The following is a 15,009-nucleotide window of genomic DNA, read 5'->3' as shown; positions in this document are numbered from 1 at the left end:
ATAGGGAGATTCGGTTTGCCCCCCTGAATGACTTTTTTTACCAAACGCCCCTTATAAAACCCAAAACATGGATTTACCACTCCTTGTTACCACACTAGCTGACTGGGCAATGCAGCATTGGACACGCTGGCGCTATTTTATGGCTGAGCTGTTAAGTTTGAAATGAAATGCGTATGTTTACCCCCCCAAATTCTACATTTCCAGATTAGGATTTTTTGGCAAATTTAGAAACGAGAAGTAGAAGACGGAAGACGATGGCTGAAGACGGCAGCGCAACGGTGGAATCGATTGAGGTAAGTGGTCATTTCTTGTTCTTCACCGGTACTGCGTGTTTTATGTTGTCTTATATTATGTTTTGTATGCAGTTGAATGTAAGGTTTGACTGTTTGTTTCACCATGGAGGAGAATTCATGAAGCCTCACGACGGTGAGATGATTTACAGAGGCGGGGTTACGACGCTTATTACCGATGTACACATTGAAAGCTGGACTCAGAGTCACATTCAAAAGGTGGTAAGTGGGTGGGGATATGGAGCTGGGTCGTTTAGGTTATGGACGAAAATTCCTGAAATAGATCCTAATTATTTCCAGATTAAGAGTGATTCGGATGCTTATGATTTAGCTGCGTTTGCTTGTTCAATAAGAGTAGATGGGAAATTGTTTGTTGAACACGATGCAACTATACACAGTAGTAAACCTAGGTGTGTGAATGAAAGTGTAGAGTTAGAGGTAAGTGATGAAGAGAACGTAGAAGGGATGAATGACAGTGAGGATGAGAGGGCCACAGCTCTTGATGATGGTTTTGGAGTGGTTGATGTTACTTTACCAGTTAGTGAGGGCCCTCTTGTAGTTGGTTTGTTGACCTATCCTAGTAAGAGTAAGGGTGAGAGTGAAAATAAAGGTGAGGATGATGAATATATAAGTGAGGATTTACTAAGTTTCGATCCTGATGCCTCAGAGGATGAAAAAAAGCCTAGGTTTGACAAGTTTAAGAAGGAGGAGCTTAATAAGGATTACAAATTTAAATGGGGTATGGAGTTCAACACCTTAGATGATTTTAGAGAGGCCATCCGTGAGTGGACAGTATTAAATGGGAGGGAAATTACCTTTGTAAAAAATGAGAGTTATAGAGTGAGGGTTGAGCGCAAGGCCAAATGTGGTTTTTTAATGCTTTGCTCTAAGGTGGGCCATAAGCACAGTTATGCCATAAAGACTATAAAAAATACCCACACATGTGCTAGGGTTTTGGATAACAAAAGTGCAAGTTCTAAGTGGGTGGCTAAGGCTGTGGTCAAAAAGATGAGAACATCTGACAAGGTAAGGATATGTGACATAATCCAAGACATGAGGCAAAATTATTCTGTTGGGATCACTGTGTGTAGGGCATGGAAAGCAAAATTGATTGCCAAAAAAATCATTGAAGGAGATGCAGACAAGGAGTATGCAAATCTGTGGAGGTATGCATCTGAGTTGCATAGGGTCAATCCTGGAAACACTATGAAGATAAACATAGAGAGGCCTTTACTTACCATCGAACCAAGGTTTGGATCTTTTTATTTTTGTTTTGATGGATGTAAAAAAGGTTTTACAAATGGTTGTAGACCCTTCATTGGGGTAGATGGATGTCATTTGAAAACAAAGTATAGAGGTCAACTATTGATTGTTGTTGGAAGAGATCCAAATGATCAATACTTCCCTTTGGCCTTTGGAGTGGTAACAGAAACCAAAGAATCATGGAGGTGGTTTATACAACTGTTAATGGAAGACATTGGGCAGGACAAAAGAATTGTGTTCATCTCAGATCAGCAAAAGGTAGAGTTCATTTTATCCATCATTCTGTGTCATTCTATTTCAATCCTTGATTCTAATGATTGTTTCTTAATATGTTTCAGGGACTGGTTGCAGTTTTTGAAGAGTTGTTTGAAAGAATTGAACATAGATTATGCTTGAGGCACTTGTATGCGAATTTTAAGAAGAAGTTTGGTGGAGGAGCATTGATAAGAGACTTGATGATGGGAGCAGCCAAGGCAACCTACCAACAAGCATGGACATTGAAGATGAATGAGTTGAAGGCTGTAGATCCAAAGGCTTGGGCATGGCTCATGGCAGTTCCTACAAAGTCTTGGTGTAAGCATGCATTTTCATTCTATCCTAAGTGTGATGTGCTTATGAATAACATAGCTGAATTATTCAATGCCACTATTTTGAATGCTAGAGATAAACCTATATTGACCATGTGCGAATGGATTATAAAATATCTGATGAGTAGGTGTAGTAATTCTACTTTGAAACTAGACAAGTGGCCACATAAAGTGATGCCTATTCCCAGGAAAAGATTGGACAATGAGGTAGCTATGAGTGGACACTGGTTGCCAACATGGGCTATGGAAGAGAAATTTCAGGTCACTCATGCTTATAATAGGCAAGAGTTCATAGTTGACACTGCTAAAAAGAATTGCACATGTAATTTTTGGGATCTGGTAGGTATTCCATGTAGACATGTTGTTGCTGCATTAGGGTTTAGACAACAGAACCCAGAGGATTTTGTTCATGAGTATTTCACTAGAGACAGGTATGCCATGTACTATGGATTTGCTATTAGTCCAATTAATGGCACTGACATGTGGCCTGAGGTAGAAAGTGAAGAACTTTTACCTCCTAATTACAAAAAGGGACCTAGAAGGCCTAGGAAGCTAAGGATAAGGGAAAGTGGAGAAGAAGGTGCTAGAAGAAGGTTACCTGATGTATCTCATAGATGCACCAGGTGTGACAAGGTGGGCCACAATGTTAAGACATGCAAAAGCAAGAGGCAAAATCAGAGTGCAATGAAAAGAAAGGTACTAGCAATGTTGTAACTGTTTTTGTATGTAATATAGTTTCTTTGATTATAATGTAACTAGATTTTTAAATGCAGAAGAAAATGAGACCAAATATTAGTGAAGAATGTACTAGCAATGCTGGAAGCCAGTCTGCTCCAAACAATGAAGAAGGTCAACACAATCCTGGAAACCAGTCTGCTACAAACAATGAAGAAAATGAAGATACCAAGACTGATTCATTGTTTGGAGATGTAACTGATGACATGATAAGCAGCATACCAGACTTCCATTCTCAGGCATCAACAAGCAACAATTATAAGGTAAAGGGAAAGATGATTGACAAGCCAATTGTGAGGAGAAGGGTAAGTGAGAGGATAAAGGAGAACTGGTTCAAGAAACCAAAACCATTCACCGGTCCAGGTTCAAACCCTGAGCAGCCTATTTGTATGGACATTGCTGATGAGGAATCTTCAAAGGTTACTCCATAAAGGGCATCCAAGATTACTCCCAAAAAGCCATCCAAGATTACTCCAAAGAAGCCAGCAAAGGGTACTCCAAAGAAGACATCAAAGGGTACTCCAAAGAAGACTACTCCAAAGAAGGGAACTCCAACAAAGAAGACTTGAATTTACCTTATGTTTATTTTGATTAGACCTTGTTGTTTATTTTGAGTAGCACACGTTTGGTGCACTTATGTAATGTTAAAGTGTGACAGTTATTTTGAGTAGCACAATGTTTGGTGCATTTATGTGCTGCTAAGACAATTATTTTGAGTAGCACATGTTTTCTAAGACAATTTTATTTTGTGTATTCTGAATTATTCCCTTGTTAAGGTGCACTTGTTATGTTAAAGTTTGAGTTTTAGTTCATTCAATCTTACAACACCTTTATATTGAGCTTTGCTTAACAGACAGGTTTCATTGATGTAAAATACACATGAACAATTGACATAAAACATAACTCATTTTATTGACATAAATTCAACAAGGTTTTACATCCAAATGCCACCAAAATACACAATGTCAAACAAGGAGCTGTTAACCTAAGTAATACAATATGCCAATAAGCAAAAAACAGAGAATCAATATTGTCTTCTTCAGCCTCATATTAACACTTGTCTGACTTGCAATCTTCTTCTTCAACTTCTCAATTTTGGATGTTGCGGTCTCTAACTTCACTGCTAGTATATCACAAATTTTACATTCTGGTAGTTTCATCCTATGCACATTGATATGGTCTCTGATTTCATCATCCCACAAGAACAATTCACAGCTATTTACAGACTACAAAACACAAACACAATGAAGAATTGTTTAGTAAAGACCAACTTTCCAGATAACATGAAATATAACTTTCAAGATGATATTGAACAATTTTCCAGATAATAAAGAAGCATACTTACCCCAGCATTGCGGCATTTCCAGAACTTGCGATTGCGATTTTGAACCGTGTTGGCCACCCACAACTTCATTGGTCTGTCACAGCCACATCTGGGTAAATCTGGATTTTGAAACGAATTGACACTGCTACCATACGAGTTGCTTTCCGCCATGAGTGAAGAAAATGAATATGGGATTGACGAAGATGGAGAAGGCGCGATGATGGAGCAGGGTTTGCGAAAAATGGATGATGGACGCGGATGGAGAAGGCGCGATGATGGAGCAGGGTTTGAGAAAGAGGGGGACAAAGATGGATGAGTCAAAGTGGAGAAAGAGGGAAAGATGAACCCTAATTTTATGTGGGTGGATCCAGTCAGCGCCAGCGTGTTCAATGCTGCATTTCCCAGTCAGCTAGTGTGGTAACAAGGAGTGGTAAATCCATGGTTTGGGTTTTATAAGGGGCGTTTGGTAAAAAAATCATTCAGGGGGCAAACCGAATCTCGCTATATTGGCAGGGGGTGAAGTATATTAAACCCTTAATTTTATGGAAAATGTGAAGTGTAGTTTTTGAGAAAGTAAAAGTGTAATTGGCAAAGTATAACATTAAACTATAACAACGACACTTAAATGAAAAAAAATTCTTCTAAAATGACACTTAAAAAGGAAAGGAGGGAGTATCTTTAATTTAACTATGAATACTTTAAAAATATTGTCATTATGTTTAATGCAATCTCACGGTTAAGTCATACTTAATATTGCATCAAACTGACTACCTATTTAGAAATTTTATTACTTTAGAAAAAAAATAATAAAGAAATGTCTTTATTATTATTAATAAATAGGGTTAATGAATTTTTTGGTCCTTCTAAATATCTCAAACTTCGTTTTTAGTCCCTCTAAAATTTTCCTTCAAAGAATGGTCCTCCTAAAATTTTAAATTTTAACTTTTGGTCCCTCTTGCAATTTAGCGACGGTTTTTACAATTTAGCAACGGTTTTAGCGAATGTTTTATTTTAGCGACGGAATTAGATACCATTTTAGCTACGATTTTGTCATGAGAGACCAAAAGTTAAAATTTTAAATTTTAGGAGGACCATTCTTTAAAGGAAAATTTTAGAGGGACTAAAATCGAAGTTTGAGATATTTAGAAGGACAAAAAAGTTCATTAACCCTAATAAATAATTTGATGTAAGTATTAAACTTTAATAAAGCTTTTGGTCTCTAATACTTACACCAAAATCTCCTACTAGCATTAGAGTCAATCAAGCATACACCTAATACTTATATATCTAGTATGATTGTCATGCTTCTACTAGACAAGAGGTTTAGTTAGTAAGTTAGTAACATAGTCAAGTGTCGGTACTCTGCATATATTCATATTTTCTCTATCTATTATCTTTAAAATGAGGTAACAACGCTTAAATATGTGTTTGGATCGTTTATGAGATCTTAGTTCTTTAACTTGTGCGATGACACAATTGTTATCACAATAAAGATCAATGTGATCCACAATATTATGGACTATGCCAGATTCTCTAATGAATTTCTTGATTCAAACAACTTCTTTTGTTGCATTCAAGATAGTGATACACTTGATCTTGATCGTAGAATCACCGACAATATATTGCTCTTAACTTTTTTAGCTCATAGTGCAACCATTTAAAAAAAAAAAACATAACCATATTAAGATATAACTTTATTTCTTTAGAAGCTAGCGTAAGTGTATCCTATAACTGTGAGCTCCTCTTGACATTTATATATCAAGAATGAATCATTATTCATTCACAAAATATTTTTTACAACTCAAACATTACTAGAATCAGACTAGTACCTACTTGTTGTATTTAAAACAAATGAGACATATCTACCTACTTGTTGCTTTTAAAACAAACTAGTGTGTATACCCGTGTGAGGCACGAGTTTAAATTTAGTATGATTGATTCCGATCAGTATGACTATAACGAAATTTAAAATAGTTCAAAATAACTATATAATGATTAAGGATATACTCACGGCCTTGCAACGTCGTTGTGCGAGGCACGGGATAAAAGGATTCAATAGAATTTTATACATAATAAAAGTATTTTCTCTCATTTTAAAGGTTTCAGTAATTTATATTTGATAATTCATTCATTTTCCAAAAATATTGACTTTTGAGATAAAAATTTTAAAATATTAAAAATAACTTTTATTTATTGACTCAAGTTTTAAAATTAAGAATTATTTTTTACAAAGATACATAAGATTCATATAGTATGAATTTACATTAACAAAAATATCATATGAATATAAAATTCATATATTATACATTTACATTTATTCATCTTTCTTATGAATATTTAATATATGATAAAATAAATTAAATATATAATTATCCATTTGTTTTTTCATTAGAAAGTTGTGATTTCTATACATCATAATTACCTTACATTTTTTTGTTAAAACAAATATTATATCAATTTTTAGTATAAATGTTACCATTTTAGAGGACCCATGCACCATAGAATCTCAAGTTGATGGGTAATACATAAATAATGATTTCGATGCAATTTTTATACTGCTCAAGGTTGAAATCTGTCAAAGTTAATAAATATCAATCAAATGTTTTTAATTTTGGTACTATACAAAACTATTTATTTAATTGATTTAAAAGAACTATACAACTTTATTTAATTTAAAATAATTATACAACTTTATTTAATTTAAAACAATTAATAGAATTAAAGTAATACAAACTTTCCTTTTATAAGGATAATAAAATATAGGAGAATGCATGAAAGAGTGCCAATGGCAAACTTGTCAAAGAACTCATCTTACATTATTCTATTAAATAGATTAACAAAATCAAATTAAATAAATAACAAATAAAAAATAAAATAAAAACAAAACTATCTTACAAAAACTGAAAGGAATACCCCATTCCTTCCCTTAAATACTATACTTAAATAAAAATGAAAATTAATAGAAAAGGCTAAGTCTCTTATTTTCAATCCTTACTTATTTATTAAAAAATCTTTTAATTCTTATTAAATAAAAATCAAATGCAATGAAAACGAAGAAAAAAATTTATCTAACAAACACAAGACATTTTTCCTTATCCCTCCAATTAAATCAATTAAACTCCATAAGAATCAATTAAATGTAATTACTCTCCCGTTATTAAATTTGATTAAAAAATAAAATCTGAAAAATGTAACAAAAGATCGAATTTGGATGTGGAGAGGATGATGGAGGATTTTGTCAAAGATTTGTTATGAGAATTGTAGATGACTGAAAGGAAGTGAAGATATGGTTTTATAGTGTGAGGAAGGAAGTGAATTGGGGCAGCTTTGTATTAATTGATTTTTGGCCCAATAAATTCTAAACGTGAGAATCAAAACAGAACCTAAGATAAGATTGGTATTAATTGATTTTTGGCCCAATAAATTCTAAACGTGAGAATCAAAATGGCCCAATAAATTCTAAACGTGAGAATCAAAACAGAACCTAAGATAAGATTGGGAAGTTGCAAAGTTGCAAATGACCGATGTTTGATCTTCCCAATGGTCCAACCACCTCTTATTTCACGTAAATAAAAACAAAAACAAAGTATCTTTCATAACGGACGTGTTTCAAACAATTCATGTTATATTATACAATATTATATAACTAATTAAATAAATATAATCAAATAATTAAATAAAAACAAATAAAGAAGTAACCAAATAATTAAATAAATTAAATAAAAAACAAATAAAGAAGTAATAGAAGTTACTATAAATAAAATGGAAAGAAATTGTTAAAATGCATAAGAGAGTGATAATTGGCAAACTTGCCAAAGTACTTCTTTTGCTTTATTATATTAAATGATTAAATGATAAAAATCTCTTTAAGACTTGTCAAAATACTTCTTTTGCTTTATTATATTAAATGATAAACATCTCTTCAAGTACACATACGTGTGAGATCTCTTTCCTCCTTAGCTGAAGAGAATTGTGTTTTTAATTGACATAAGTCATGTATAGCTGTGAATTCTTTCTTAAAATCATATATATTAAAGTTATATTAAAGTGTTTCATCACTTTGTCTAAGTATGTACTCTAACTTAAACCTATAATATTTGTGATGCATCTATATAGATCTTTATTCCCAATATATAAGCTTCATTCAAATCTTTCATTAAAAAAACATTTCCCTAATCCCACACATATCAACCCCTAACATCAATGTAAGTCTAGAAACCCTATACAAAAAGGTATTCTGGTGCAACTGGTGCAACTCTACCAAACAATAAACCCTTGTTACACATACTGTTCAGTTCCAAGTCAAAACATTGTTCCAATTAAAAAGGACTAGAAACAGGTGAGAAAAGAGGATCCTTCACAATTGCAAATAACTCCTGGCTTAAAAATATCAAGATGGAAAATAAATTAAGAATATAAGCCTGTCCATCTAGCATATTTTGCATACAAAAATTAGGCCCTGAGTCATTACAATCTCTGTTAAGAATATCATCATTTCAACCCTTCACCAAGCCCAGGTGGCATTCCTAAGCTCTGTGCAAGATCATTCATCCTTTCCTTCATGGCCTAATAACAAAACAATAATCATGTTTTCAATTCAATAACCATAAAAGCAAATGAAATTTTATAGATATGTTTACCTGGACACTCTTCTGGTGTGCTTCCTTGTATGCTTCAGTGATTAAAAGCGAAAGTTTCTGCAATCCACATGCATTTTACAATAAATACTCTGGCTGAGCATTCAAGATCATAATCCGCAATGTATCCCTAGTTCTCGAACATACTCAATACCCTCAATCCATCATAATTAAGTCTCGGATTAATTATATATCTTAATAACACTATTAATTATGAGCAAGGTTAATTTTATTTAAAAATGTAATACAAATATGGATCTGTGTCAGTGAGACTAAACTGAAACCTCACTGATGCTTAGAGACTTCAATAATTTGTGGAGATTAGAAGGTGCAGCTGAAGAAGAAATGACTTACTTACTCTGCTCTTAGAAGGGTCGTAAGTTGATGTATATGGACTTTATGGGTCCCCGGTTTCTGTTTCCACTGAAGTCTCAAGAATTTTCAATCTATTTTCCCAGAAGAATTTTCAACCTATTTCCCAAGCTTAAGCCTTTAAGATTGATAATATTCAGCAACTTCCAGATTTCTATCGAGTTTTAAGAGAGAAAAAACTTTGATATTTCTATGACATTCAATGTTCACTCCCAAATCTTAGTGATCTAGGCAAATTAACTATCAATTCAGAGGCTTATCAAAAGAGAAAAACTATCGATTCAAAGGACCGGTGAAAGTACACATCCGGAGACCATGTTTCTCTTAAAAGGCTGTCTCTTGCTCTCCTTGCCCCCAGCTAGCGAGCTGCCATAACCAATTGGCGCATGAGACAGACTGGAAATCATAGTTATACATTCTAATTGGTCTCTCCTACTAAAATTCCATCCTGTGGTTTCTCAGCCTGGATGTCTCATCTCCATTTGTTTATGATTAGTATATAGTTTCAAACCAAAACATTATTCTTGACATGCAAGAAATAAAAAAAAATATAAGTAACTTGACATGATTCATTTCCATTCTTATCAGATGATAAAAGAAAAGAAATAATCAAGAATTTGTATCTGCTATCTGAGTAAGTGAATATATGTTTACTATTATTTTAAACATCTAGTCCCTTTCAATCTAATAGTTTCTGCTATTGATATATAATCTGACAGGATAATGTATCAGTTTAATTGTTTACTTACTTCTGATCCCAATTCCATAGCTGCCTCAGTAATTTCTGTCCTTAAGGGTTGCTGGTTTCCTGTCAGAGTTACCTAAGAATCATAATTAATAGTTGACAAACAAAACCACACATGCCAATTAACATGCTACCTATTGATAATGGCATTGACCGAATTTGCATAATAAATAAATATAGAAAAACCAAGGAGTTGAAGAATATTTTCACATTAATTAAGTACAAGTACAACTAAATAGTGACATGCTTCTGTTAAAAACCCCATCTAAAATTTTAAATCTTAGTTAATTTAAAAAAGAAAATAAGTCCTCCCTTCTCTTCCCCTCCAAAATCCTTCATCCAAACATACACTTGAGGAAAAACCAAAGGCTAACCGATTCTGCTGGGAAAAACATAAAAAAGGCACATTCATATACATTGCAAAAATCGTACCTTTACTAACTCACCCTCACAGTAACCATCAAACTCAGCCCTGCATAATAGAACCAGACCAATATCTCATTCAGAAAAACTTTTACGATAGACTTGTATTAGAAAAGAAATGGTAGAACTTGCAGAATCAATCAAGATGGGAAAATTTTATTAATTGCATCTGGTCAAGGTGACATGATGAACGAATGATGTACTGCGTTCTAGGGTTGATTCAAAAGTACCTCAATTCTACCAAACATTCAAAATCACCTCAATTCTACCCAACAGAATTCACTTCTTCAACAACTCCCCAAACTCCTAATCATTACTATTTATAACATGGCATCTCACCCCCTTCTGTTAGTTAGTTAGTGACAGCTGTGTCAGCCTCCTCCCTATTCCTTTTTTTTTATTTCTTCTCAAATATACTTTTGTAACAAGTCAAATCCGAACATTATATAACTTGGGAAAACAAGTGGAAAATCTGTAATTGTTTAAAAAGACAGACATACGCTGCAAGTTCTTTCTGCACCCTCACTGCTTCAACTTGGACAACCATTTGTGCTTTCTTCACAGTCTCAAAGAGGTTTTGCATGTTTCCAAGAATTCCTGCCTAAAATGAAATTCAATTATTAATATCACACTAAGTCAGCAAAATCCACAAAACCTACCAACAATATAGAAAAGCATTATGTATATTCTATATTGTGAGAATGAGATGAGTAAATCTTAACCATTGACAAAAAGTAAACGACCCCTTGAATTTGACAGCTATAAAAAGCCATAAGACTTGGTGTTTTTTTACCCAGAACATTAAAACACATGGGATTCATTGAACAGCCATTTGAAGAATGTTTAGAAGTGCCCATATTTCAAGTAAGTTTTATAGAAATAAAGAGACTAAATTTCCCATTAAAATGGCAACCTGAGTAATTTGAAGCATTTGGTTGGAGAGAAATTTATTCATGTAGCATTTTTAATTGTTTAGCGTCGCAACAGACCCCTGCTGCACTCCTGTAAAAGCCTCGCCTTCAGAGACCTAGATACACGCCACCAACCCCGCAGCTGACATCCAGCGGCGTGTGCACCTTCCTGCCGCCCGTTTTCGCCGTCATTGGTTTCGTTCAAGCACTCGCCTCCCCTTCTTGATTCTAGTGAGACCACTTACAACCCATGGGTCCCATATTTGAAGAGTGTTTTGAGGTTTCTTTGATGTTGTGTAGTTTTTCATCGTTGCAATTGCGTCGTAGAAGATCGTGATGCATTGTTTTGGGTATTAGTCACTATTTTTCGTTTATTATGCATATCTGCTATCGTGTGACTCTAAGCTAAAAAAGGTGTTTTTCGCCCATTGTGCATATATGCCTCTGGTCTCACTGTTTGCACTTGCTTTTTGGTTTGTTATTTGATGGCTATCTACTAGGTTTTATGTCCCGCAACCCTAGCTTATTTCGGTAACTCTATGGTTTTCCTATAACATTCGGGACTTCTGGTCATGTAGTTGGTAATCCCATTCTTACCTCTAAGTTGTCACCTTCCAAAATACCTCTCAATATTACCCTTGTCAATAGCTCTATTACACTGATTACTGGTATTGGTAAAGTTTCACCGTTGCCATCTCTATCCTTGGATTATGTGTTACTTGTACCCGGTTGTCCATTTAATTTGATTTCAATCAGTAAACTTACTTGCTCTCTCAATTGTTTGTTCCAAAACATTTTCTTAAGACTCTTTCTCTATACATAACCTAAGTACGCGAAAGACGATTGGAATAGGAACTGAATCACAGCGAGTCTATCAATTTAATCATTCAGAATCACATGGTCTTTATCATCTTCATCATCATTCATCCACTTTACTAGTTTTTTATTACGGACCCAAAAGATATTTAAACCGCATGACTTGTGGGATGATATGGTCCCCAACTTTCACCTCTAGATTAGAAACGCTTCTCATTTTGCTAAACTTACATCCTATATACTTCGTCTTACTTTTGCTTAGGCGAAAACCATAAGTTTCTTAGGCTCGTCTTTAACGTCCCATTTAAATCCTCCTTCGACTCTTCGAGTAGGATTATATCATTTGCAAAAAACATACTTCTCAGTGCTAACTCCCAGATGTGTTTTATGAGTACATGGGCATAAATATGAAAATATTTAGTAAAAGACAGCATGAGGAATCCAAATACTAGTTCACTCAAGTGCTAATTACTAATAAACCGGAGTTTCCCTAAGATTAGTAATAGAAAAAGTACAACCGATCTTGGTACTGCACCTGCAAATTATGATCCAAACTCCATTGTTTATTGAGATATTTTAAAACGGCGGAATAAAAAGAAACAAAATAGAAATTCCATTCCATTGTTTAGATAGATATTTTATGACAGAACTAAACAAATTTCTTTTCTCAACCGTCATTGACTCCTCCAGAGTCGAGACTACAGCGCGATTTACTCAACTAATTGCAACCGTAAGCACATAAACACAAAATGGAGTCAAGAGAAAACAACGTTCGCTAACCTTAGAAGGTGCATCATCACTTTTCTCATTACTATCTTTTTTCCCTCCAAATAAACCATACACTCGAACACATCTTCGGCCATGTCCATCTTTCGAACAACCGTGCCGCCGCGAAAGAATCTTCATGTCAACTACATATTCAAATTCTCTCATAAACTAAAGAGGAAGTTCAATTTCAAAATTGAAGAGAAAATAAACAGTAAAGTACCTCCTTCTGAACGCAGAGATAGGGAAGTTGATGGAAAGGTATTGGGGTTTTTGCTGCTGCAGAATCCAATTGCGTTTGAGAGACAGACAACTGACATCATTGCTTTCCACGGGCAAGGAGCAGCGATAACCGACCTGCCGGGGATAGATATAGGGTAAACAAACACCCACTTTTCTTTTTAAGTATTTTCTTCCTTTAATTTATTTTTAATAATCAATTTAATTTTTAAATTATTAAATAAATCAAAAAATAAATTTTAATGAGAATATCTTATCCCACCTTATGGTCTTTTATGCATCATGCGAATTGTCTAAAGTGTCACTGCTTCTGTAGATGTACTTCCGAAAATATTTTTTTGTTTAAAGTTGTTTTGTTCCGTAGATGTATATACGGAAAATTTCGTAGATGCATGTACGAAAGCATTTGATGTTATATTCGCGTCAGACTCTTCTCCTCTCTCATTCTTCACATTTTTCATTTCAAAACTCACAAACCCTCTCAACCTCAAAAATCAAACTTCCATCAAATTTGTTTTTTTCTCTCGAGTTCGGTCGGAAGTTTTCGACTTTTCGAGTATTTCCCGTAATAGAGTTAGAATTCAATTTTTAGGTGTAGAAATGATTTGATAGTTTTAGAAATGTAGTTTAGAGACAATGTAGGTACTGTTTAATGTGTAAAACAGACGATCAAGCCACCGAAATGAGGTTTTTAACCCTCTAGAACAGTGACAAGCGCCATTGTTTCGTTTTAGAAGTTTCAGAACCTTTCGTAGATGCATTTACATAAGAATGAAACATTAGGTCATTCCGTAAATGCATCTAAAGAAGAAACCCAATTTTTTGAAAAGTATGTACTTCCGTAGATGCATCTATGGAAGATTTTCGTATAAGCATCTACGGAGGTTAATTTGTTTTTTTTCTAGTTATAACTAAATTGTATCTCACTCAATTTTATTTGTAATACAATATAGATATTATGGACGACCGTCCATGTAACATCCCGATTTTTCTATTTTATTTATTTGATAGCTATTTTATTAGTATTATAATTATTTAATTATTATTTGGTGTGATAATTATTTAATCGTGTGTTATTATGCTAATTGATTTATTATATTATTAGAAGCTAATGAGATAATAGCTAATTGGGCCTAATATTGGAAATAGAAATAATAAGTGGTAAAGTGTTACTAAGCCCATGAGACTAGAAGAAAGATAGTAAGAAAAATAGGGTTTTAGAGACATAACATTCATTTGGGAAAAAAGAATGAAAAGAGGCTATAGAGAAAGAGAAGAAAGAAGAGGATTTGAGATGTTCTTGAAGAAGAGGGACTTTGATTTTAGGTAGGGGGAGAAATCTCATTATCATGAATATATATTTATGCAATGTGTAGTAGTATGATATGTATTCATCTCTCTCTATTTATAATTTTCTATGTTTGGGTTTATATATGAATCCATGAAATTTGTGTGAAAGAATCATGTTCTATGTTGCTATGTTGATACACCATGATAGAACTATGATTAGAAACTCTTAATGGCATGATTGTAGGTTTTGAGTTTCCATTATTTGATTTCATGAGATTTTGCCCAAATTGATGATTATGAAGTATATTTGATGTTAGATAAACCCCAAACATGTTAGGAATGTGTTAGAATGTCGAATTTGGCACCATCTTGATGATATAAATGTTTGGGTATGTTTTGGTTTGAGTTGGGAAGATGAAATATGGTCAAAAAGGGGATTTTTTGGGTTCTGCAACAGCAGGAACCGGTTTCCATTTTGGAGGAACCAAGTTCTCGGATGTTCTGTTGCACAAAAATAGCATTTTTAGGGATGGGAACCGGTTCCCAGATTTCAGGAACCGGGTTCCACTGTACTGAATTTTCTAAAACTTTAAAACATCATAACTTTTGAT

General features: G+C 33.9%; 2 protein-coding genes across 2 annotated transcripts; one reads left to right on the top strand and one right to left on the bottom strand.

Moving 5' to 3' along the window:
* Positions 1 to 254: 254 nt before the first annotated feature.
* LOC131628491 (uncharacterized) lies at positions 255 to 3,306 on the top strand. The gene is made up of 4 exons (XM_058899331.1): positions 255 to 293; positions 366 to 1,811; positions 1,892 to 2,836; positions 2,914 to 3,306. Exons 1-4 carry the CDS (start codon positions 255 to 257, stop codon positions 3,304 to 3,306), a joined length of 2,823 nt encoding a protein of 940 aa, XP_058755314.1.
* A 5,128-nt stretch (positions 3,307 to 8,434) lies between these two features.
* LOC131628477 (nucleoid-associated protein At4g30620, chloroplastic-like) lies at positions 8,435 to 13,245 on the bottom strand. Its single transcript, XM_058899317.1, has 7 exons — positions 13,092 to 13,245; positions 12,884 to 13,014; positions 10,877 to 10,977; positions 10,386 to 10,425; positions 9,958 to 10,029; positions 8,840 to 8,896; positions 8,435 to 8,765 (listed from the first exon to the last, which is right to left on the bottom strand). The coding sequence occupies exons 1-7, from the start codon at positions 13,189 to 13,191 to the stop codon at positions 8,691 to 8,693; spliced, it is 576 nt and encodes a 191-aa protein (XP_058755300.1). The 5' UTR covers positions 13,192 to 13,245; the 3' UTR covers positions 8,435 to 8,690.
* Positions 13,246 to 15,009: the final 1,764 nt, after the last annotated feature.

This window comes from Vicia villosa, unplaced genomic scaffold (genome assembly GCF_029867415.1).
Source record: "Vicia villosa cultivar HV-30 ecotype Madison, WI unplaced genomic scaffold, Vvil1.0 ctg.000456F_1_1, whole genome shotgun sequence".
NCBI lineage: Eukaryota > Viridiplantae > Streptophyta > Magnoliopsida > Fabales > Fabaceae > Vicia > Vicia villosa.
The sequence above is the reverse complement of the archived record's forward strand: the minus strand, read 5'-3'. Positions and strand labels throughout refer to the sequence as shown.

What these genes read in the sequence shown, in the direction of transcription:
- LOC131628491 (XM_058899331.1), top strand. Translation starts at nt 255, where the DNA reads ATGGCTGAAGACGGCAGCGCAACGGTGGAATCGATTGAG. An exon ending in CAACGGTGGAATCGATTGAG is followed by an intron (nt 294 to 365) that starts GTAAGTGGTCAT and finishes TTTTGTATGCAG; the next exon opens with TTGAATGTAAGGTTTGACTG. An exon ending in TCATCTCAGATCAGCAAAAG is followed by an intron (nt 1,812 to 1,891) that starts GTAGAGTTCATT and finishes AATATGTTTCAG; the next exon opens with GGACTGGTTGCAGTTTTTGA.
- LOC131628477 (XM_058899317.1), bottom strand. Translation starts at nt 13,191, where the DNA reads ATGATGTCAGTTGTCTGTCTCTCAAACGCAATTGGATTCTGCAGCAGC. An exon ending in GTGCAGAAAGAACTTGCAGC is followed by an intron (nt 10,426 to 10,876) that starts GTATGTCTGTCT and finishes TCTATTATGCAG; the next exon opens with GGCTGAGTTTGATGGTTACT. An exon ending in CACACCAGAAGAGTGTCCAG is followed by an intron (nt 8,766 to 8,839) that starts GTAAACATATCT and finishes TTTTGTTATTAG; the next exon opens with GCCATGAAGGAAAGGATGAA.